Source organism: Ixodes scapularis, unplaced genomic scaffold (assembly GCF_016920785.2).
Source record: "Ixodes scapularis isolate PalLabHiFi unplaced genomic scaffold, ASM1692078v2 PGA_scaffold12__126_contigs__length_90152505, whole genome shotgun sequence".
Classification (NCBI taxonomy): Eukaryota; Metazoa; Arthropoda; class Arachnida; order Ixodida; family Ixodidae; genus Ixodes; species Ixodes scapularis.
This window is the reverse complement of record NW_024609838.1, coordinates 73,986,456-74,011,084: the sequence shown is the minus strand read 5'-3', so window position 1 is coordinate 74,011,084 and position 24,629 is coordinate 73,986,456. Positions and strand designations below refer to the sequence as shown.

At 44.6% G+C, this 24,629-nt stretch overlaps 1 protein-coding gene across 3 annotated transcripts in view; it reads left to right on the top strand.

Annotated features, from left to right (window-relative positions):
* Window positions 1–24,291, top strand: part of LOC8034903 (dual specificity protein phosphatase 3) — a 36,062-nt gene extending 11,771 nt beyond the window's left edge. For all 3 annotated transcript variants that reach the window (XM_029985685.4, XM_040501924.2, XM_029985684.4), the window contains 3 exons: window positions 9,189–9,362; window positions 17,253–17,482; window positions 23,885–24,291. In XM_029985685.4, the coding sequence (XP_029841545.2) occupies window positions 9,189–9,362; window positions 17,253–17,482; window positions 23,885–24,093 (613 nt within the window). In that variant the 3' untranslated portion in view covers window positions 24,094–24,291. The remainder of the gene's footprint in view (window positions 1–9,188; window positions 9,363–17,252; window positions 17,483–23,884) is intronic.
* The last annotated feature ends 338 nt before the right edge of the window (window positions 24,292–24,629 follow it).

Here is a 24,629-nt window from a genome sequence, read left to right as displayed (position 1 = left end):
CTTGTATCTCAGGGTCAATTATGCAGTCGCCAACAACTCCAAGTGAAATACAAAAACAAATAATGGGGCTGCAAAACAACGTAGCGGCAGCACTTGACAATATCAGGGTCGTTCCAATAAAGAAGGCATCACGTACAATGAGCGAGATTCTATCCAACATTATAAACAACATGTTTGCGACGGGAATTTTTCCTGATGACTTGAAGGTCGCAAGAGTAAACCCTGTATATAAAGGGGAAGGCGAGAATCACCTGAAAAGCTACCGTCCCATATCGGTGTTGTCCATCCTCTCAAAAATAGTTAAAGGTGTTTTAAGCAATACGCAAGTAAATTTTATCAATAAATATAATGTTATTACCGCACTTCAGTGTGGCTTTCAAGAAGGAAAATCCACCGAACTGGCACTCACATACATCAAGGATACAATCGTAAAAAATATTGAAAACAAACTACTTACCCTAGGATTATTCTTAGATTTCAGAAAAACATTCAATACTATTCAATATAACATACTGTTTCATAAATTGGAAAAATATGGTATACGTGGTGTCGCTTGAAACTTATATCATCATACCTAAACATTGCTTTCAATCTGTTCAAATTAAAAATGTACTATCAAGAAAGTTAGAAATAAAGTGTGACGGCCCTCAAAGTTCAAATTTCGGACCAGTATTGTTCTTAGCATATATTAGCGATATCATGGCCATTCCAGATTCATCAAAGTTGGACATGTTCGCCGATGGCACAAATGTGTTTTTCGCTGGTTGTTTGGTTTCGAGCAACCAGTAAAGGCTCTAGAAAGATCAGCAAACGAATATTTAATGAAGCTGTCGTCCTGGCTTCAAAATAACAAATTACAACTTAATACTGTCGAGACCGGTTATTACGAAGACAACGGGAATCGGAAATCACTTCGCTATAACCGCTATTTCGTTATAACCGAGTTATTACGTCGGTTATAACAGAGTGCAAAAGGGAATGGGATATCGTGATCGTTTCGCTGTAGCCGCTATTCTTTATAACCGACTTCGCTATAACGGGTTTGAACAATACGGATAAAACCAAATATATAATATTTAGACCTGTAAATAAACCCAGCGGTGGCTCGATTTCTATTAAATTTGAAGATATTTTAATCGAACAAGTGCAGGATCAAACATTTTTGGATGTTTGGTTCAATGAAGAGTTAAAATGGACAACCCATGTGACAAAACTGAAGTCAGAACTAAGCAGGTCGGTTGGTTGCATGCAAAAACTAGCAACGCTTGTTCGTACCTGGATAAAGAAAATGCTGTATCATACTTTGCTCTATACTAAAATATGGTACGGAATTGTGGTTTGGAATACAGCAGGTGTTTACAACTACGACAAAATAATTGTTATACACAAAAGAGCGCTACGCCCGCCCGAAAACTACGAAGAAAATAAAATCGAATTTAATAGCTCAACGCGCAATTCATAAGGCAAACCAAATATATTATTTTAAGTATTTCAAGCTATATATAAAGAAAGGCTCTATGAAACAAGTCAAGGCCATTCAAACAACCGATTTGCCTTTCGACAGGACAAAATGGAGAAAGCTGAGCATGCTCGCAAATTACGGAAAATAAAAAAATGAGTTAGCTGGCACCAAATGTGCTGAATCAGGTTGACCATCATTTTCATTTTTCGGTTCCTTATCTAAAATATAAACAAACTGCAAATAGCACTCTCAGAACACACAGTATAACTTACTCATAATCACCAAAGTTAAACCTGCCGGCATATATATTACCTTAATGACTCTGCGGTGCCTATATATTTAACATTACTTCACCATGTCACCACTCCCGTGCGCATCTGGGATGCGTCTTTCAGATGTTCTTGCTTCTCCTGATGACCACTCTGGTTTTTCGTGAAATATATTATTTTTATTTCTCCATAGTTCGTCCCTTCTTGCCGCTCAGACTGCTATTTTCATAGCAACAAGGGGCCGTGACAAGTGTTGACGTTGCTTGTGCTTCCGATTTTTTCGTCGTTCTCCCCTGCTGATCTGGAATGAGTCGTCTACTGTGCTTTAGGCCATGTTCTTGTTTCATTCTCATGACAATTTTGTTTCGCGTGAAATGTATTCATCCTTAACTGTCCATATTTTTGTGTCTCGGGTCGTTTAAACTGTAACTTTTTGAAGCTAATGAGTGCTGGCGAATTTTACTGTTGTTTCTGCTTTCAATTTTATCACCATATTATTTTACCTGTATTGCTATTTTTATGTTGCTTGGCCTTTTAGTCATGGAACGTGTTGCTGGCGTATTATTTTAGCGTGGCAAACGCACTCTGCGTGCTGCACTGAAGTGTACATGGTGTGGTGGCCCCGTCAGGCAGAAATGCCTTTTGCCCTGCTTCCGTACCCGGCATTGCAGGTGAAGATCCGAATAAAGAATGAATTAATGTATGAAAGGTTGTAGTTCGTCTCAGAAGATAAGCGGGGGCTCGCTCTGAGCCTGTGCTGAGCCTGAGTTTATCCTCGCGAACTCGCTTTTCGGCTGCCAACATTATAGATGTGTCAAGAAATTCCGATACTTTTTTTTAATTGTAGGGTTTCGAAGGTTTTTAGTAAAGAAAGTATCCCTGAAAAGACCAATCTCACCAGCCCGTTTGACTACGCCACCGCTGCCGCAATGCATCGAGGAGACTTTAGTCTTTCTGCACGTGCGACAAACTCGCTGGAGCTCTGCGCGTGCAGAGCACGAAACGGCACGAGCACTCGCATGCACGGCCGTCTGCCTCCTCTGAACTAACGTTATGGCGGCGACAAGCGTGCGCCGAACACATAGTGAGATCGGTCTATGAATAGGTATCTATTTGTTTCCGATGCCTTGTGTAGCCTTGTATATATCCTACATTAGCGTTTTATTTTGGGCATAACCTCCTCAATACTGACAAAGCCTGGCAGATCGCCGCGAGACGCGGCCGCCGAAACTGAAAAGGTATAAAAGGGGCATGTAACGTGCGGCCCGTTGCGGCAAACGCCGAAACACACCTGTCCCGAGCGATCGAATGCCCGCTCGTGCGTCTCGCATTCCTCGGGCTACAACTTCTTTTCTCGTCGGGTTTGAAAACCACGTTTCGGGTTCTCGCCGCTCCAAAAGCTGTGCGCTGACTACAGGCTCCCCGAGAAATGCTCCGTGCTACCAGATCCTCGCGCTCCAAATCTGCGAAGGGCACTCTATGGCCCCGTCATCCAACTGCCATGCTTTGTGAGTATAGAGGAGGCTATGTTTCGGGGGTCTACGCTGAAACCGAAAGTAATTGACTCGATCATGATGGCAAACTTTGCGATCAGCTGCATGGCCGTCGTGTGACGCATAGCTCGTCTTGCGGCGCCACAAAGTGTGCGGCTGGCCTAGTCAGAACAGCTACGATCAGTCAGATAGCATGCTACGACTGTTTTACTGCTTTGCATGAATCCGACCACCTGTAGCAAATATCAATATATATATGTTTATAAAGTTGCCGACCGAAAAGCGAGTTTGCCGCGATGAACGCGGGCTCAGAACTGGACCCCACTTACTTTCTGAGAAGAACTACAATCTTGGTGGTGCGCAATGCACGTTGCAGAAACATTGTGGAAAATAATCGTATGCTCGCGCAGAGCAGGACTGTGGCCGCCAGTGAATGCCACCTCTGGCACTACGGTGCCCTTGCGCGTACTTGAGCGAGCAGGGAGTCGGCTAAAACATGACATAAGCAGAAATAATCCGATGGGACGGCTGAAAAAGCAGCAAACAAACACGGCGAAAGAAGTGAGAGTACGAACAAGAAACCTTCTTGAAAACAAAGATGACATCAGGGCACCGGGTTGCTGGAGAAACAACCAACCCACTGAATGCCCGCTGAGAACCAGGTGGTAGCATTTTTAAAATCGGTTTTAGAGTGGATTGGCGGGTTCCCATCAGTGTAATGTTTTGGGTGTACTCATGTTTAGTCTCCGTAAATCGATATAAGTAATTTACTTTGGTTCGAATTTTGACCAGAGTTACTTTATAATAATTGCTACAAATGTTTGATGTCTACGAAGCAAAGTAATAAAACAACCGTAGCATTTTACCTGACTGATCAGATGTGCTCTTGCGACTAGGCCAGTAGCACGTTTTGCGGTAGTGCGGTACGAGCTTTGCCCCACACGATGGCCACGCAGCTGATCACAAGGGTTTCCATCATGCTCGAGCCAGTAGCTTAGGTGTTGCCGTAGACGGGCCCTAAAACAGAACGTTGAGATGATGTATTTAAAAGCTACAGAATACATAAAAAAAAGTACACCTCGTAATTCAGGGACACTGTCTTCACTAAAAATAGTAGTGACCCTTTAAGAAACATCATACAGTATTGATGCATGACCGCACCCCATAAAGGCCGGTGTCTCACTGCTCATACCATCATACAAAAGACAGTCTGCAAACACGAGTCACCGTAATATCACTGGTTCGAATGCCGAGTGCCATGTTGTCTCGAAGCACGGATCTCGTGGGGACTTGCGTTCAAATCTGTATGTAGACTCTCTTTTCTGAGATGTATAAGCAGACTGACCCATAGAGTTATTACAATAAACGCCTGAGGCTCAGCTGGCGCTAGTGTCTACGGGACTTCCGGTTGCAAATTGAAGCAGAAAACAAACAGCCTACTTTTCCACTTTTCCTGTGCATTCCTATGGGAAAACGTACGTGCTATTTTTGTCTTCGCCAGGGAATAATAGGAATCAGCGTAGTTTCTTTACTCGTAACGGGTACTATTAGCTTTATTCATATTATAAAGGTGTAATTTATTTTGTTACTGAGAGATGTTTAAGTAAGCGAAAATTGAGGCCCAGGTCTATGTTGTACAGCATATGTCAATATAAGCTGTCAAATTCAAGCAGAAAGCATGAAAGACGTTTACAATTCTCTGTAATGCCGAATTGGAGCGCAGCTCTTGAGAAGGAGGAAGAAAGGGGTATGGAGGGAAGGGTATACGCCTCCTCCTTCCACACTAAATTTAGCGGGAATATTGGTCATGTTAAATGCGTGGACGTCACGTGTGAGGTCATACGTCACGTGTAACGTTACGCGTCAAGTGACGTCACACGTCACGCGTTTACCATAATGACGTCGCACGTGGCGCCACGAGGGTAACGTTTTGACGTTGACCTCGTGACCCTCATGGGGGTAATCTTCATAGGGGTTACCCTCACAAGGGTCACCCTAACGGGGGTAACCATCACGAGGGCTACCCTCACCCTCATGAGGGTAACCCTCGTGAGGGTAACCCTGACAGGGGTTACGTTTCCCTCACGGGGGTAATTTATGAAGGGTTACCTCACGAGGATAACCCTCGTGAGGTCACCTTCGCGAGGGCTATCCTCGTAAATGTAACCCCCGTGATGGTTACCCCCATTAGGATTACCTTCACGAGGGTTACCCCTGTGAGGGTTTCTCTCGTGAGGATAACCCTGGTAGGGTTGCCCTGAAAAGGGTTACCCTCAAAAGGGTTACTCTTGTAAGGGTAACCCCCATGAGGGTACCCCCGTGAGGCTAACCTTCACGGGGGTAACTCTCACGGGGGTTTTCACGGGGGTAAAGGCCCGTTCACACTCTTGCGAATGCTTGCGACCTGTTAAACCTGGGTTCCTTAAAACTTCTTAAACCAGAGAACACACTGGCGCCATCTATTGGGAAGCAGTGTAAACTCGGCGGTCCGGCATATTTTTTTTTTTTATTTCTCGCGCAATATCTTTTTTTTTTGGCTCGAAAAACCTTTGTCAATGTTATAAACGAGCCTTTCTATGGGTATTACGCACATTTGACCTCGGAAATCCCGCAAAACCTTCGCTTTTGTGAAATGCAGTTCTAGGGTCACCGCATAGATGGCGCCACAATGTCAGTGTGTCCCCTCATTCTAGAAACATTTAAGTTGTAAGAGATCTCGTCTCTCTCAGTCGTACTCGGTCGCAAGAGTGTGAACGGGCCTTAACCCTCTTGACTTCACGTGTGACGTCACACGTCCAATAATGCAACAAGCGGTTACGCCGACGCCGACGCCATTTAACCCCCAAACGGGCGCCTCGAAGTGGCACTCTAAAATAAGAATTAAAAAGGTCGGAGGGTTTATTCATGCTGCAATAGCATTCAGAAGACGGAAATGCAGTTTGTTACTGCACAGTTTCTTACTAACCCAGTAGGTGTTCTTCGTTAATTACTCCATGCTTCGTTCTTGTTTGTTTTGATTGTTTGATTTGGCATATATTAGCATCCTTTTGATATTTTGTCCAGCTGATTTACTCGGTGTGCATTATAGCACTGACTATATGCGTAAATACACGCCCTATAATAGCAGTCTGCAACGTCAACACGCATTAAGCATGTGCACTGGGCTATTTTAGCGCAGTGTTTAACGCCATGAATTCCAAAGAAACCCGCTCTGACATATACTTTTGTAGACCCGATTGTAAAACGCTGCAAACTTGTTATTTTGTCTCAACACGAAGCAATGCTTGCTTTGATAATTGAGCGCGAAGAAAAAACGCATTTGCGTTCTCCCAGAGAAACGCATTACGGAAAGTCAAATTTAGACTGTTTGCTCTCTGCTTCAAAATGCAACAGCACACTAGCGCCACCTGAACCTCTGGCGTTTATTGTAATAGCTCTATGGTATGACCCCGGCTTTACAGTCTTATCATTATGTCAGCCAAAAAAGTGCGAGTGTTAAACAGAGGGTTGCAGCCGCAGTCTTGACAGTAAATTATGTGATCGCCATTTTGATAGCTGTTAACGTTTTGGTTACGCTCGAATAACCTATCATTTAATCATCTTACCGTTTGGCCAACGTATTTTATTCCTCATGACAACGGAATGTGATAGCCGACCTGCTTTTTGCAAGCAACAAACTGGTTTGTGTGTTTCTTCAGGCTGCACGCTCAGGCTTCGTGGGAAGCGTTCGACTGACGATACAACCTTGGTTGTCTCGCGAGACGATAAATAAGCGTCGCGAAACTAGGTCTCGCTAATGAAAGAATGTAAAGCCCGATTGATTCATGCGGCCATCTTAAATTGGTACAAAACAATCTTTAATGTATTTAAGGTCCTAGGTTCATTATTTAATACAATAATTGACGAGTAAAATTTACCACATATTTCACAGTTTTATGAATACCAATAAACAGCGCGATAAATGCGACGAAGGACAGATAACTGTCATGTTGTTATGTTGCTCACTGCGCCTATCGCAGACACGTGAGCTGGAGAACCGCCCTGTCATGGGGACGGACTGCTAGATTCGTGGCATTATAATGACGGCAACGACAAGGCTAACAGAATTTTCTTGGTCCGGCTGCTCGAAAACGAACGTTACCAGAGGCGGGCCAGCGTGTCCAAGACGTCGATTCCCCAGCTGACTTAACATGCACATAGAAGGAGCACTGAATGTCAACTGTTTATTTTTCAAGTAACGCCCATCGGCAAGTTCACAACAAGCACAGAATGCATCAAATCCCAATATGGGCACATGTTAAAATACCGAAACGTTATTATCATGTGATCTGATTCATTTCTAGTTGCTGTGACCACGCCGATAAACGTTGCTTCCAAAAAAAAAAAAAAAAAAAAACGTTCACACTCAGCGTTCCATATCGGTACCCTTCCCTCTCCTTCATCATCTTTATCGCGCTGTTTTTTCGTAATCGTGTGTAATCCATTCGGACAATTAACGTCTCGTTATACTACAATCCCAATTTTTCCTCATTTACCAATGTTCGCAGGGTAATATGTTTGCACCGTGTGATCGCTCTTACAAAAGTAATATTTTAAAGTGTTTTGAGTGCTTTTACGAAAATATTATTTTAAAGTGTTTTGAGAAGCAAAACAAGAATTGAAATATAAATAAGTTGTGGCACAAATAACCTAATATTTAGAACACAATTTGAAAAAGAAAAAAATAACAAACGATTTTGCTTTTCTTTTTTTCATTATCCTGCTGAGTACGCGGTGTACAAGCATCACCCTCTTTAAGGGGCCATGAAATGAATTTTGAACTGTGATAACTGATTTCGGATTGGATTTTTACTAATCGCATAACGTTTATTGGGCCAAAAATGAGAATGTAGAAAGTGAAAGGCTGGCATTTCGGTGCGGAAATGTGAAAATATAGCAGAATCATTCGTACCTACTTTCCTTCAAAAGCTCTCCTCCTTTTCACTATGATACGTCCAAGGTACCCAAGGCCCCAAAGCAGGTCAGCCCACCCAATGGACACACTGTGTCACTCGGACGTATAGACGCTTTGCAGCAGCTGTGCATGGGCGCCGCCATAACTGACCTTCAGTTTTTGTTTCCTCTTATTGAATTTTCTTCACTTCATCATTACCATAGCAGGCCAGGTAATGGCCCTCTTAAATTCTATTGCGTCCTTCTACCCAGCATCGGCCTTTCTGGAGGCTCGTCGACACCCGTTTCAGTGGCTCGGTATCTCCATAAGACAAAAGAAGGTCAGCAATGGCGGCTGTAATCTGGCTCGTGCGCAAAGCGTCTATACGCTATCGGACGTATCATATGCGAATTACATGTTTCATGGTGTGCACGGAAAACACAGTGGAAGCTTGTGCACCACAAGCACGTGACGGGCACGTGATTTTTTATTTCGCTTTTGAGTTGAATGTTAAATCTAAGGAGGAAGAAGTTGCAAACACGTTTCATTGCCCCATTAAAATTTAAAACAACATTTATTATACCTCTCTATCACTTTCTCTCTCCCTCTCTCTCTCTCTTAACATTAACGTTAGACAGAAAAAAAAACGTGGAAATATTTATTCGTTCATTATCTAATTAATCAATTCACATATCACTATATTATCTTTCCACATAATTCCAAAGAAAACTTTCGCAATGTTTCTTTGAATATGTACTTCTAGGTATTAAGAAAGAGAATTACCATTTTGTACTCGTTTAAGATGGCCTCAAAAATGAAGGACACGACTTGAGGCGTTCTTCGTTCGATCGGAACTGGATGATATTGTTGGGAGAGAAAGACGGAATCTATAAAAGCAAAAATAGAAGAAGTGGTGATCGGACCAGTTACTGAAACGTTAAGGTTTCGGTAAGAGAGACTCTGTAACATTCACTGATATCGTCGTTGCCTTTGAAGTAGAACTCCATATCGGTTTCTTCTTCAACGCGCAGTAACCGTGAGTGGCGAAGCCCCAAGTACTTCTCCATGTCAATGGCCCGTCCAGCCAAGAAGCTCTGTTCCATCGAGGAACTCATCAGAATCTTGGTGGCTCCCTCGAACGGATACTACGAGCTGCCCACAGATCCCTACAACGAGGTCTACCCCAACATCTTCATCAGTGATGGGTAAGAACGGCTGCTCCTCCGATACTTATCCTGTCGTTGCAACGGTCTACTGGTGCATCCGCGCGAAAACGATTACCAGTCGCCTCGTTAGGCTTAAGAAACACTGTCATAGACCTATTGCTAAATTACCCAAGCATCACGGAGAATGCAGGGAATATAGGTCTACGCGCCGCACGTACTGGAGTCTGCAGCAGTCACTATCCTAAAGCAAAAGCCAAAACGAAAGGTCATCTTGCGCGAGCGTTCGCCAGCGCCCTATTTTGTTTATTTACTTCGAATATTTTGCGAGGGAAGGCGAGCGCGTGCGGCGCGTAGACCTGCATTCCCAACATGCACCTTGGTGCATTTGATAATTGAGTGGTAGGTCGGTACCATAATGCAGATATGTAGAGATTAGGGAGTTTTAGGAAACTGTTTTTTTCACGTCCGATACGGTACCGTAAGCCCTCCGGTAGGAACTGCGCATGCGCTATCGCAGAAGGCTCCTACATGCGCAGTTCGTACCGGAGCGCTCGTCGTACCGCATCGGATGTGCAAAAAAGGTTCCCTAAAACTCTTTATTAGTGAGACGAAACTTCTGCTAGGACTAGAGCGACAGGATGACTCTTTCGCGTTCACGGCCTACGACATGGACTCGTTGTGTTCCGTAGTGCTCAGGCTGCGCGCGCGCACTCGGGGCTCAGGTGACTTCGAAGCGTTACCGAAGGTAGGAAGGTCGCTCTGTGGGCGGGACAACTGGAGGCCCCCCCCGCCGTTCTTATTCTCTCGTTTACTATGGCCACTGTTACTGTAAGAGGTATGCACAAATAGTCATCAGCACGACCTGCGTGCGAAGGAGCTTAACGTGTGTTATAAAAAAAAAGATTTATGTCGGCGTTAAAATAATTCTCAGAACGCTTGGTGAAAGCACTCGCTTTATCGCAAAGCACGTAGTTATGGCTGTACATGACTACTCTTTATAGTCTGCTTTGCTTTATAAGCGAACCTAGCTGAGCTTACCAGCTCGAGTGTGTTGCTTTGAACGAATAGACAGATCTGGCAGTCAGTTTCATAACTCCGTCGCTGAAGCCAATCATCGTGGGAACTGTAGTCTCTCCGCACGTGGGATAACCGAGCTGAGGTTCTGCGCGAGCAGATCACGAAGCGGCACAAGCTGTCTCGTGAACTGGCGGCTGCCTCCTATGAACTAAAGTTATGGTGGCTTCACGCATGCGTGGAACGCTTAGTGATATCGGTCGATTAGGCTAAGCCCCGCCCACATCTGAGCTGAGAATGCAGCCGAAGCCACGAGCGCGAGCTATACACTGTATTAGCGGCAAGATGTTTTGATGGTGCCCTCCCATGGTGTCCTCTCGTGACGTCATTACCTCGCGAACAACAAGTTCGATGACGTTTGTAATTAGCATGGTGGAAGCTGGGAATCATTTCGCTCTCAAAGAAACACTGCCAACACCGTCAAGATTATTAAAGCTCTTACATTTCTTTTATTTGCGTCGATGGGAAATCCTTTGCTGACGTCATAGGGAGCATTCGGCCAATCGTGGCAGGCCGACCAGAGCGACGCTTTTGATCGCGCACGTCGCCAATAGGGTGCCTTCATATACGCTTTGCTTAGGTTGATGACATTCTTGGTAATACCCGATGCCGACCACACGCGCTCTTAAGAAAAATACAAAGGAATAGACAACTGATCTCCATGTCTATTTGCTGGATCGCTTTTCCCCGCTCAACGAATGCGGCCACTAGCGGCCATCTTTTTGGTAGAGTCATATTACCTCTAACCACATCATAGTAGTATGGTGGAGCAATCTACCGCCGTACAGCTGGTGCAGTCACCATCATTCATTCATGGCAGACAGCGTTGTGGCTAATTGTGGTGGTAGGCTGCCATAAAAATAGCCATGGGAGAAATTCTGTGCTTCATTGAAATTGCTCGACGAAACATATAGTGGAAACTCCGTGTGAACGGTAGCCCGATCTTTGAGGACCCGGCGAATGTTTCACGAAATCGCTGCACCGGGGAAAAGCAGCACAGCTTTTCCCCGGGCGCACACACGCTTTTGCGCTTCTCTGGCTTCAATTAAGTCTTATAGCACTAGTGCGCCTTCTGAAAAGGGGCCCCCCGTCATCGATGGGTCGTGAACATCTGCTGGAACGCCTGTGGACAACAGCAGGCTCGTCAAGGGCGTCAAGCCTCGCTGTCTGCGGAGAACCGTTGCGCCTGTAGACACAGCTGATTTTGCACGACACTGACGACGCCCTGTCTGCGCTCTCTCGGTCGATCGGAGGACACTCTAGGCCTCTGGCTTTGACCATGATCGGGTAAAGACACAAATTCACTTCGTTTAAATGTATTTTATTTAGGACGTCTCAGGATAATATATGGTACAAAAAATAAATAAATCACTCACGGACACATAGGCACACAAGACTGTAGAGAGACCCCGTTTAATACATAAACTCGCGAGAATTTCCCAAATGATCGCGAGCGCAACCACAGAGTCTCTTGATCCGTATCCAAGCTTTCGGGGCACAATCCTTCACCACCAACGAAATCACACCACCACCTGTCAACAATGTCGAGCCCCGGAGGGGCCCATTTCCGGTACAGCGTCTGCTTGACCCGCCAGCGATCATAGAGTTCAACTGAGCTGGCCTGCCCCAGTTAACTGATAGGGTTCGCCCCAATAAAGCTAAAGGTTGCGGCAGCCGGCGTATATCCCTCCATGGTCAGCGCCAGCGGAGCATTTACTATAGCGGAAGATTGGGAGATGTATATAGAAAGTATCGTAGCAGCATAGATTGTCGGAAGGTGTATAATTCCAGGGCAGAGCTGCCGCTAAAACGATCACGGCACATAACAGAAGCCAAAGCTCGCCGAGGATGGCCATCTTGATGTTGGTGCCGATAAGACTTCCGTTATGTCTCTCTTGCTTAAATTGGTGTGAAACGCCCTAATTATCCTTTCTTTACAAAAAAAATTTTTTATTTTGTTTTAAACGTTTACATTGAATGAAATCTGTGCATATAATTCATTTGCATGACTTCTTAAACAAAAAGTAATGTGACATCAGTTTTGGTTTCGCTTCGTTATCAACTGTGCCATCGACGCGCATGTCCACTGTGGTTGTTAGGCCTGTGTACCCTGTAACACTGGACAGCTTAGTTGATCTCAATGACAGTCGGGAGATGCCAACGATGGGTGGTCTAATGACAGTTAAGTGCGCTAGTGTAACTAAAATATAAATATGTATACAATTAAGCTGAGATTGCAGCCAAAGCTAGATTGGCTTTGAGACGTGCATTTCTAGCGCGAATCTTCGTTATGCGGAAGAACACTTCAAGGCCGTGGTTTCCTCTTCTCGTGCTTAAGGCCCTGGCTGCAATTTCAGCTTTCAGGTGAATGGAGTATTTGCGGCGAGAAGTTTGGGTGTCGCCGCCTGGTGGAAGTTTTTCACAACCCAAAGTGAGGATACTTCAAATTCCTTTGCTGGTGCAAGCACGTGCACTGCCAAGCTTCTGTAAAATATAAAAGCTAAAAACTAAAAAAAAAAAAAAAAAAAATACTGGTTCTTAGTGAAACAGAGCCGTGTATAGGGCAGGTTTGTCCATTCATTGGTTTCAATAGGCGAGCATCGCGTGGCCAACCACAGGATGCGAAACAGGCCCTAGTGGTGGTCATGAGCTCTAAAGATGCCAGTCCACTATAATTTAAGCCGTTTTTGGTGTCGCAAGAGAAAAAAGTGTAACTCTTGGTGACTGAATAGTTGGCGCATGGGAGGTCTTCGTCACGTCCGTATTCGACGGTAGAATAAACGAACGTGCGCTACAAACGAGAGTAAACCAAGTTGCTCTGGTTGCTGGTGCGAGATTGAAGGCTTGTATTTCACGCATTAAATGTCGCTTCTGATATTGTGACGTCGAGGCCTGTTGATTGATCGGCGCTGTGTCGCACTTTCAGCTTACGCTATAACCGCTGAGGGAATATTTGGCGCTGGCGGCGACCTTTGCTCCGTCTATTGGCCAAACTCTCCCAATGTACGGCTTTATTGTGAGGAAAACAGAAGCGCCCCTAGCGGCCTTTTCTTCGCTAAAAACGCAAGCGCTCGGTTTATGGAAAAACGTTTCAAATCCGTGGTCTCCTGCTTTCACGCGTTTAGCATTGGCTCAGGTGTCAGGCGGAGCGGGCAGTGCAACAATTTTCGTACTTTCTGTAAATGTCGCAACTTGTGAACCACGTGTTAGTTCCTTTTCTCCACGCAACGAGTCACAAAAAAAAAAAAAAAAAAAAGAATCGAGAAAACTAGCAGCGTTTTCCGCCTGAACTCGCAGCCAGAATTAGAAACCATGTGATCCGGGGCCGATTATGGGCCTCCAGTATTTACCATAGCCACGCACTGGGATCGGAAGAGCACTGGGAACGCGCTGAGTTTCACACCGTCTTCCATTGTTGGGGATCGGCTATTCCCGTCCTCTCAGCAATTGGACACGAGCCAGAACCCGAATGCATGTCAAAGCATTGGTTCTCAGAATACGAAGAAAGCAAAACACATGTTTTGTGAGCCTGTCTTAGTCCCCATGTTGTGTTTTGCTTTCTTCGTATTGATTTTTAACCCGACAGGCTCGTCAAGCGCATTAATTGTCACGAGCTCAAATCGAAAGCTCATGCAGTGCTCGTGTCCATGCACTCCCCATGATCCGCATTAAAAACAAGACGTCAATGCGGGGTTCGCAAAGCTGGATGATGAAATCCTAGGGACTGCATTGTTCACAAGGCCAACAATGCGATTCCGAAAACTTTTCCATCAAGCTTTTGGGAGGGGGCTCTAAAAAAAAACGTCCGCTTTTATCCCTAAAATTACGTGGCCACAAATGAGCTTCGTCAGTGGCGTTGCGTGCAAGTATACCCAAGTTTCACTATAGAACGTTTCACTTGAAAGGAGCGATGTAACAGTTTTTGTGTTCTTAATAACTACAGCTGTGATTTATTCCTTAACATTTATAGAAAAAAAACTATGGAACACACATTTTTTGCTCTTTCCTCCATGCAATGCTTTCGCAGAAAAAAATATGAGAAAAACAAACACCGCTTACGCCTTCAACTGGCAGCCAGGACAAGGGGCCACGTGATCTGGAGCCGATAACATGCCCCCGATGTTTTTAAAGTGAGACTAAAACAATTCTGTATATGAAAAAAAACCACTTAAATCGTTTTTATTTGTCCACCAGAATCACGAATATCGAGATTATTTTTCAATTGGGTGCATTCAGGCTGCAGAAAATAATTTTTAACATGTCGCAGAAGCCCCTAGCTTCCCGGAGCGTGACGTCATATCCAGAGTTTTCGGAACCTCCGCTCTCGCGTATTTTCAGAGCTTATCAAAGCTATGTGCATGCACTCTCGATATGTCAAAAAGGTCATAAAAAGGCGTCACGACTGGTTTCACTGCGGAGAAATATTAGGGATGTGCGCCACCAAAAGCGTCGCTGCGGTCAGCTTTCCACGATTGGCCAAACCATTGGCATATGAGCATTGTCAGATTGTCAACTGTGACGGTGTTAGTTTCGGATTGCGATGGCTCCTAGCTTCCACTGTGCTTTTTAAACACACCACCGAACACGTCGTCGCACCTGATGGTAAGTAGCCAGGATAACAACTGGTGACGTCACGGCGAGGCCATTCCCGGTCGTGACGTCACGGATGGAAACCATAAGAGGGGACCACCGAAACATTTCGGCGCCAATACCTGGCAAGCTTGCAATTGCATGCGCCGTCCACACGAGCGTCACGCGCTTGGCGGTCCAAAGATCTGCCTATGACATAACGACTGGTCGGAGCGTTTCCGTGTTTTTACGCGGTTAGTTACATCTTCGAGAAAAACGAACGTAATATACAGATTTTAGGGTCAAAAATAGTCTAGTATTCATTTCCACCTGTTTTCTTTGTTTTTTTTCAAGGAACTTTTTAGGTTTCCTCTGACACATTCACACGCTAGGGTTGGCAGAACGCAGGGTTACACGCAGTGTTAAGGTTCGGCTATTCCCGTAATCCCAGCGATTAGGCACGACCCACTCTCCAAATGAATGTCGAGGCATTCATTGATTGGCACGAGCCAAAATTGAGAGCCTGCGCAGTGCTCGTGTCCAAAGTACAAGGCGCATTTACTTGTCGTTACAGCGGGAGGTCGCAAAGTGTGATGACCCAGTCCCGGGGATCGCATTGCTGCCATTGTCCCCGCACCTTCGTCATCACATTTTCCGAAGCAGGGACTGAAAGTGAAAGTCGTGTTTTACCCCTTGGAGTTCCACAACGACGAATACGCCTATTGGTCAGTGGCGTTGCATTGGAGCAATCTTGGTTCCCAGTAGTGTCAGTAAGCTATAGTGTGAAATGAGAAACATGTTTACCCAATATCGTTGAACGGGCCTTTTAAGTCCTACGCAGCCAACGCCGAGATTCGACGGAACTAATCAAGCAGCTACTAAAGTGCCACGTCACGGCGCTCATGGCCTTTGTACGTTCGCTATCACGGGCTAAAGCAATAATGTACACTGAATAGGCCTCCTGCGTGGTTCAGGGGGCGATGCAACAATGGCAGTCGTTGGGACTTGTTTAGGGTAGTACAACATGGAGCGTCTGAAACTGCCACACATGTAGAAATTGGGTTGTTTGTGTGTTTATACAGCCTAGAACTTGGTCTGCCTCACAGGGGCGACGAGTCTCCCAGCTGTAGATGAGCAATTTAGCCAGTGCGGTACAGCCGCTAGCCTGGGGTCTTTAACGTGCATCACGCAGTAGTGATACACGACCGCACGCCGGTACGATGCTCATCCAGTTCGAAACGGGCAGGGGTGGGGCTCGAACCCAGGATCCCTGGGTTCTGCAGCGCGAGCTTTCGCTCCACGTGCTCCGAGCTGGTGTGCGCTAGACCACTCGGCCACCGATCCCCCTCACATGTAGAAGAATGCTTGGGAGAAGAGCGTGTTGGTTTAAGTCATGAATGAAGAAAGAATAAAACAATTAAAACAGGGACAGCACAACCACATCTTTCATTGAAAGATGTGGTTGTGTTGTCCCTGTTTTAATTGTTTTATTCTTTCTTCATCTATGTAGAAGAAGCGTGCCTGCTTTGGTGTGGAATACGATATCACGATGCAAAGCAATAACATGGAACGCCGTCGAAGCACAGGTCAAAGCTAAGACGCTGAAACTGTAAGGCAAAAGACGCCGTTGCACGCGTTCCAAGGAAAAGCAAGAAAAAAAAAAATAAAGCGTCGGGACACCTTATGTTGTCACGTAACCTAGTGCAGATAATAGATGCGCACCCTAGCGGTGCTGGTATGAATCTGACACTTTTGACTGTTTTGCGGCGTTAAGTCGAAGCGATTTAGGACTTCGAAAGGTGTTTTTACGTCCTTCAGTACTATACAGATAGATAAAAGCTCAGTGGAGGTGCCATGAGTAGAACCGAGGCGGGTTCAGGTAAGCACGTACTGCCAAAGATAGGGGCGCCAAAGTTAACTCAGAGCTTCACCAAGGTATATGGCTTCACCGCAGGAGACACACGGGCTGTGAACGTGTGCTTTCTTCTGTGAGTTATTGGTATAACCTGCGATAGAAAACCCGCAAAGACAACAAGGAGCGCCTTGACGACGCACTTTTGTTGCTGGTTGAACGGTTTAATCAGATGGTAGCGTTGGCTCCGGCTAGACTTCATGTGGGACGGTGTATAGTGCCGTACGCTTGTTTAAAGTGAGAAGCATTCCTTCCGAATATCGTTGCACAGCTCCTTTCACGCGAGGTAGTAGGTGGACCGATGCTATCATTAAATCTCTTTCTTTTTTGTGGCCGCGTGCTTATACGGTTTTTGTTGCGCTCGTCGGCCGCAGGACCACGGCGCTGTGCACGGGCCTGCTGCGTCGCCTGGGCGTGACGCACGTGCTCAACGCCGCCATGGGTCGGGATCGGATGTACTGCCTGATCAACACGTCGCCCTCTTTCTATAAGAGCTCGGGCATCGAGTTTCACGGCGTCGAGGCGCTCGACCTGAGCAGCTTCAAGCTCGACCGCTTCTTCCAGGAGTCGGCCGATTTCATCGACAAGGCCATCGCCTCGGGAGGTGAGCCACTGGTTCCGTACCCACAGGCGTCCGCGTAATCTGGTACAGGGAATGAAAGTTACTCGTAACCGATTAATGTTTAAAGTAATTGTGCAGTTCTAATATTAGTTTTCTTTTTTCAGTTACCGCACGAGTAATCTCGCTACTTCTCAGAGTTATCTAGAAACTAGTCGTCAATATTTTCTGTACACCCCCCCCCCCTTTTATTTTGTTAATTTGTTACTGTTAGTTTCAGGTTCCGTTATCACCAAGTAGAATGAAACTTGTGTCTGCTGCTCACAGTGGTGCCTCTAAAATTTCGGCTTAGGTTGAGAAAGGGACTTAAGCGTCAGCATGTCATAAGAAATGAGGAATGGAGTCACTGACACTGGAAGAGACACGAGGCGTGGTGAGTCCATAGCGTCTTATAATCAGACCCAATAAAATTGCGACATCAGTTAAGAAGAGGGCCGCAGAACAAAATTACCGAGCAACGTGCGTGAACTTCATAAGCCACACCCCTTGTTTCTTATCCTGCCAGCGACTAAAAGCTAACCCAAATCAATCAAACTAGTTTTTTTACCAACAGTTTTATGCTGATAGCAAATCGGATAATTTGGGACTGCGAACATTTGTAGCATCGTCGAGCCAGCCGGAGAGGTTTTTTTTCGTCGTTAAAAGAATCTATCGCCCCAATCATTGTTTTATGTGATTGTTTCTTGCCTTGATGATGAGAGCCAAATCAATATGAAACATCCAAGGTCAATTCTCTCAGGCCATTGCAACACACAAAACTGCAACGATCACGTGATTTCTGAAATTGGAAGAGTGACCGTGATGCCGTTAACAGCAATGTCCAATTACTTTTTGGTAGAATGACCAAGTAAACTAATTGATTACTTTCTGACCCGGAGCAATTGTAATTGTATGACACCAGTCAAAACGCTCGAGGGAGTATGTATACATTTGAGTTGATGTTTCAAATGTCGTGTTTGCTATCCCCGTATCCGTTACAAGCTGTTGCTGTGTATCTGTATAAACATGTCTGGAAAGCCGTGACTGGATTTGTTAATAAATGCAACGAGGTTTATTTTTTTGTGTGTGAGTGTGCACGGTAGGAACCGGTTCGGTGTGAATGCAACACAACTTCAATCCTATCTGCTATACAATTTTTATTCGAAACTATCAATGTAATAGATTATATACAGGCAGAGCCGTAATGAGCGTGCCGGAAGTTAGCAGAAGTCACTTACATATGTGTCAAAGATGAAACACCAACGTCAGTCTGTGCCATCAGGAACACTCAACAGTAACGTGTCACAGGTAACGCCATATATGTAACAAAAAGTTTTAGACATTGGCGTTTGTTTTCGACGTACTCCCATGTATGTTTCAATGGCATCGAATCAGTTATTTCGGCGCCCATTTCTCTAAAGTGGCGACTACAACTCAACAAACTATATTGGTGAAACTCAGATAAGCAAGCAAAGAGCGAAATACATAAAACATGCTTGTAGAAACAACGCATATTTTATTTTATCCGATTGGTTGCTATGGCTTTGTTTCTGTACAAGTTTTCGTGGGCAGAGCACACAAGCAGCCTTGTCTTCGCGGATATGAACACTAAATTACTTAGATACGCGATATTTAGAACTAAGGTATGCAAAAATCAGAATAATATATGTATATTAACCTCCAACGTTTATAATGAAAAAACGTATTTTGTGTCCACAAACAGCCTTAGGCCTAAAAAGTGGTACACTTTCATAGGAATAAAAAAAAAAGCAGGTGTAAACCAGTTTTGAGGTGTAAACCAGTGCGTATGGAAAGAAACTGAGAAATAAAACGGGCATTGAAAACGGCTAAACTAAAAAAAGGCATGACAAAAAAAAAAAAAAAGCGGTGCTTAGAGGCAGTAATGGATCGACAACTTCGTTGACAAACTTAGGAAAAGCAATACATAATTTAAACGATGTCTATTAAATGAACATCATTATCCCAGTTTCTGAAGTAATATATGTCATAGCTGTAATAGCGCTTGGCCCACCAAATATTTGTCGCAGATACTTCCTATGGACCGTCTTTGAACACGTTCAGTAGAAGATGACGGAGTATAATCAATACAATTTCAAAGAATACAAGCCAATTCAAGCACTGTGCGCACCAAAAAACAAAAGTGCCGCACGAACATGCAGGCAAACAAAAGAGCCTCGTGAAGGGAGATATAACGCCAAGTGTAATCAAAAAAGTTTTAGAATAGTTGGTCATCAATGACGATGAAGTTGAAAACATAGATGCGACCTGGTGAGCTAACTTTGTAATGAAAAATTCAGACTTTGAACAGATAAAAAAACGGACAAGCAACACGTCGTCCCAAACTTACATAACCTGTGTGTAAGTTCTAGGCGGTGCGTTTTCTTGTCCGGTTTTTTATCTGTTCCAAGTCTCGGGTTGTTCATGATGTAGTTAAAACATGATTATTAAAGCTGAACGCTTACTCAAAAGAAATTCCAAGATTACGAAGTTGATACTCGGGCAATTAAAATGCAGTCTAAGGTATAGGTATATACATACAAATAAGTCACTCTTCATGCTCAGCGACATTGTCTTCCTTTTTAGCTCGCTCACAATAAAGGAGTTCCGTTAACGCAACATCGGCACCGCTAAAGCTTCATTCCGAAGAAGCACGCAGTCTGAAAGGCAGCGAACACGACGAAAGAGCTCAGTCCATTCAGCGAACAATATTTTGGCTTTCTAGACAGAAGGTAGGACGTTATTTACAAACATTAAAATAATGTTGTACCAAGTTTGCATTTCCGTAGCGCTCTGGAAGATTAGATAATGCTACCGAAACACGATCGCCATTTCCTTGACATGAAGGATAACGGTTGAACCAATAAGAGTAGGTAGAACACGAGGCATAACTCTCGAGGTTAGAAAGAAGAATATTATGATCATACTTGGTCAAATATCTTAAAATATCGAAGTAAATTACATAATGTTTTTTTGCGGTCCCATGGAAGGGGCACGATGTATTACAAAATAAACGCAGGTTAGTTTACGCCGATTGCCCCTTAAAGAATCGGTGTTGCTCACAGAACACTCTTTTACTTAAATAACTGTAAGAATGCTCGCATAATATCATTTAACTAACCTGGAAAAAAAAAAGAAAGACTCCACAGAAATGCAACAAGGCGATAGTTGGTTGTAATGCTAAGAACGCTTGAATTGTGAATTGCAGGAACCACCGAGCGTTTCTAACTAGACAGAAATATTTCGAATTCTAGTAATTTAAATACGTACAGTACGACAGAAGACAGAAGTTCAGCGGCACATTTAAATATAAAACTAAGAATTCCGTCTGCACCCACAGGAAACGTGGGTTTTGCATCGCGAACACAATCCTTAATTTTAATTTTTTCGATCGGAATAAAAGAAATCAAGCGTGTCTTTACGCGTCAAGATGAAATTCGTTTCTTTTTGAATTAGAATGCCGCTGAGCCAGGTTGATAGAAAAATTAACCTCGAATCGAGAGGGGAGGGAACCAACCAAGAATTATCAAACGGACCTATGTTTGATGATTCGTGCTTGCGAATATGCCCCCTGTTCCCTCTCCCCAGAGCTGAAAGGTCTGTGTTTTTTTTAATGTAACTGCCTAAAAGCACTAAACCTATTTGCAACTCATATTGGCCGGTGGCAGCACCAGTATCCAACCAGACGTCTATATTTCGTTTCATTCAATCGCAGCCGACGCTACCATCCAACGAAGTGATTGAAGCAGCATTAAATGTGGCATCGTGACGGCGCTCATTTCCATTGCGTGTCTTCCATTACCGAATAAACCGCGGTGAATACGGCCCACTCCCGCGCTTTTTTGAGGGATTCATTGAGCCGGTTATAACAATACCCGCTGGCAACGAGCTCCGTGAGGAAGCATATATTTGGTGCTGCTGTATTGACACCACCCAATCACAGCGTGAAGCAAAGTATAGCCTGTTCCTCTTTCCTTCGTAGACGGAAGATCCTCATAGCGACTCTCACTCGCCAGCGATGCAGCGTGGGCATTCGCGGTTTCCGTTTGGCCTATAAAAGTGCCTATATCTACGTATTTTTATCGACCAGAACTACATTAAGTGGTGCGAAATGTACGCTGAAGAAGATACGCGCTCAGAAGCAGGCTGACCACAATTCTAAATTCAATTTTCGTGTGAAATTCAGGTCAGTTGTAATAAAAATCCTAACCATTAGTTTGCAGGGTAGTCGTTTAGACGCTTGAAAGACGAAAATATATCGCCCCTCTCACCTCGGAGCTGAATGTGCTGGGGTTATTGCGTTATTAGGCTTTTTAATCGTGCAAAACAATTAACCATTGCAAATAGCTGTCATATTCGACAGGCCCGTGCGCATTATTTTAAAAGTATGAAAGTAGAGTAGCCGATAACAATAAACGCGAAGGATTCTCCTTCAGAACAAAATAGAGCGAAAATAGTGATGTTTTCAAATGATATTTAGCAATTCCTCATGGTATACAGGATTAACTTTTTTTTTTTTCTTGCAACGATTTCGGCAGCTAGTCTTTCAACAAAACGGAGACCGACTTCCAGTAAAGCTTCCTTCCGAAATTTTTTTTCCCAAGTTTGTGTCACCTTCCGGGTTAGTTCAGACTTATTCAAAGGCTCATGACTCCTGCGGTTCAAGGTTAGTTGTCGCGACAGCGGGATTCAATGTCTAATTCGCCTTTGGCAGAGGGAGCGACGGTAGCGTTCGTTCACAGTTGGTCTGCTAACGCTAACCAAGAACACGGTTCGGCTGCTACGAAACGCCATTTGCGGACGGAAATAAAACCATAAAGCAACATACGTCGTCTGCTGGCAGATGCGGAAAAAAAATTAATCGTCTGCTACAAACCGCGGGTTGCGGCGAAGTGAGATCAGTCGCAGGATAAAGTTGTAATCATCTGCTGTTTCGCTTTGAATGCCACTGACAACACGCGCTTTGCTGGCAAATATTAAGTTGCTCAGCCAGCGTACACAAACTAACATGGACCGGTGGATCAAGGAGAACTAAGGACAAGTCATGGCCTCCTTTATTCTAAACATCCTGTCAATTCCACGACAGAGCTACCGAGCTCGCGGCCGTCGGAAAAATGCGAGGGTAAGCACCGAAAGGTTGCCCAGGTGGTAGCGCAGAGCCAATTCTTGAGTAGCCCTTCAGCCAAAGCCTATATGCGCGGTTGCCTCTCGGCTAAACAACAATGAACCACCACGGAGAAAGAAAAGAAAACAATGAGGTTACCGGCGCTTGGAGAAAACGCAAAATCTTTTCCTTTCCTGAAAAAAAAAAAAAGAAAGAAAAGAAAATAACAAAAGGAGCGCGTTCGTGTTTCCAGAGTTTACCGCTGGGGTATTGTTTGGCGCTGTCCGAGAGAGCCTTTGCGTGCGCCTTGTTCTCTGATCTCCTTTCCCCTTTACAGCTGCCACGTTCTTTCGCGACTTACAGGTTTTCAGAATAAAGGAGGTTATGGACAAGAACATCAGTGCCCGCAACACCTATTTCACAATTTTTATTTTGGTCAGACGTTCTTTCCAAAATATTATCCGAATACTGACTTCACAGCGCACATTTTTCAGACACACACACTAGCATTCCTATGTGATAAAGTATATCTGGTATATCTAGTATATAACACCCACACACTATCATTCCTTGCTGGCCAAGAGAGGTATCATAAAACTCTCTCTCAATTACCCTATTGTCAACTCCACAACAGGTAAACAATTATAATTTGTTTATCGATTTTGGCTTGCGCGGCGCAAGCTGTGGCGCCGCGCAGCCGATAACGCCCTAAAGGCCCGTTCACACTCTTGCGACCGAGTACGACTGAGAGAGACGAGATCTCTTAAAACTTGTTAAATCCTTTAGGGTGAGGGAACAAACTGGGCATTGTGGCGCCATCTATGCGGTGACCCTAGAACTGCATTTCACAAGAGCGAAGGTTTTGCGGGATTTCATAGGTCAAATGTGCGTAATACCCATAGAAAGGCTCGTTTGTAACATTGACAAAAGTTTTTCGAGCCAAGAAAGAAAGGATAATGCGCGAGAAATAAAAAAAAAATATGCCGGACCGCTGAGTTTACACTGCTTCCCAATAGATGGCGCTAGTGTGTTTTCTGGTTTAAGAAGTTTTAAGGAACCCAGGTTTAAGAGGTCGCAAGAGTGTGAACGGGCCTTTTTGCTCTCACCTTGACCAAAATCGGGCGCCTGGTACGCCTTCATTGCTTTTTTTACCTTTAAAAAGCTAAGTCAGTCAGCGACAGGTAAACTCTTCGCTCTTCGTAAAGTTTATTTCCAAGTGCCCCTTTAATTTTTATTATTTTGTTCTCAGTGCGCTGCAGAAATATTTTGTGTGTTGTCGTGCGCAGGAAAAGTGTTGGTGCATTGCAAGGAGGGCATCAGTCGGTCGGCAACCTTGGTGCTGGCCTTCCTCATGCTCAAACGGAACCTGACGGCGCAAGAGGCTGTGAGACTCGTCCGCGGGCGCCGGGAAATCATCCCAAACCAGGGATTCCTGCAGCAACTGTGCGAACTCAACGAGCGGATACACGGCCGTGGCTCCAATGAAATCATATGACACGACATCTAACAACCTATGTACAATTTTGTTTAGGCACAAACATGTACTCATCTTCCCATGCAGTATGCACAAGTGTGTACATTCAATCAGTACGCCCGAGGCCTCCTGAGCACAAGCAATCCGAGGCTCGAATGCGCGAGCATGGACATGATCCCTGTTTTGCGGACGAATGCAAAACCTGCTTGAACTTTCAAATGAGTTTTTTTTCTCAAGTTTAAACCACCTGGTGGCGTTTTTGATGAATCTATGACTTTGCGTGAAATTTCTTCGCGTCTTCAAAGCACTTGCTTACTCCATTGTTACATCCAGCCTCCGAGATGGTGCTAACCACATAAATAATGTAGTACGTTCATTTTGCGGAAGCTTAATGTGTACACAAATGGCTTCAACAAATTTGTCCAACCTTTTGTAACGGTGCAGGTTCCTGGAACTGAGAATTGTTCGATTTCGTCTGGTGGATTTCCGTCGCAACGTTGCACTTTAACAAATCCAGAGCATCAATGTTTCCGCCAAGCACTTTTGAGGGCCAATAG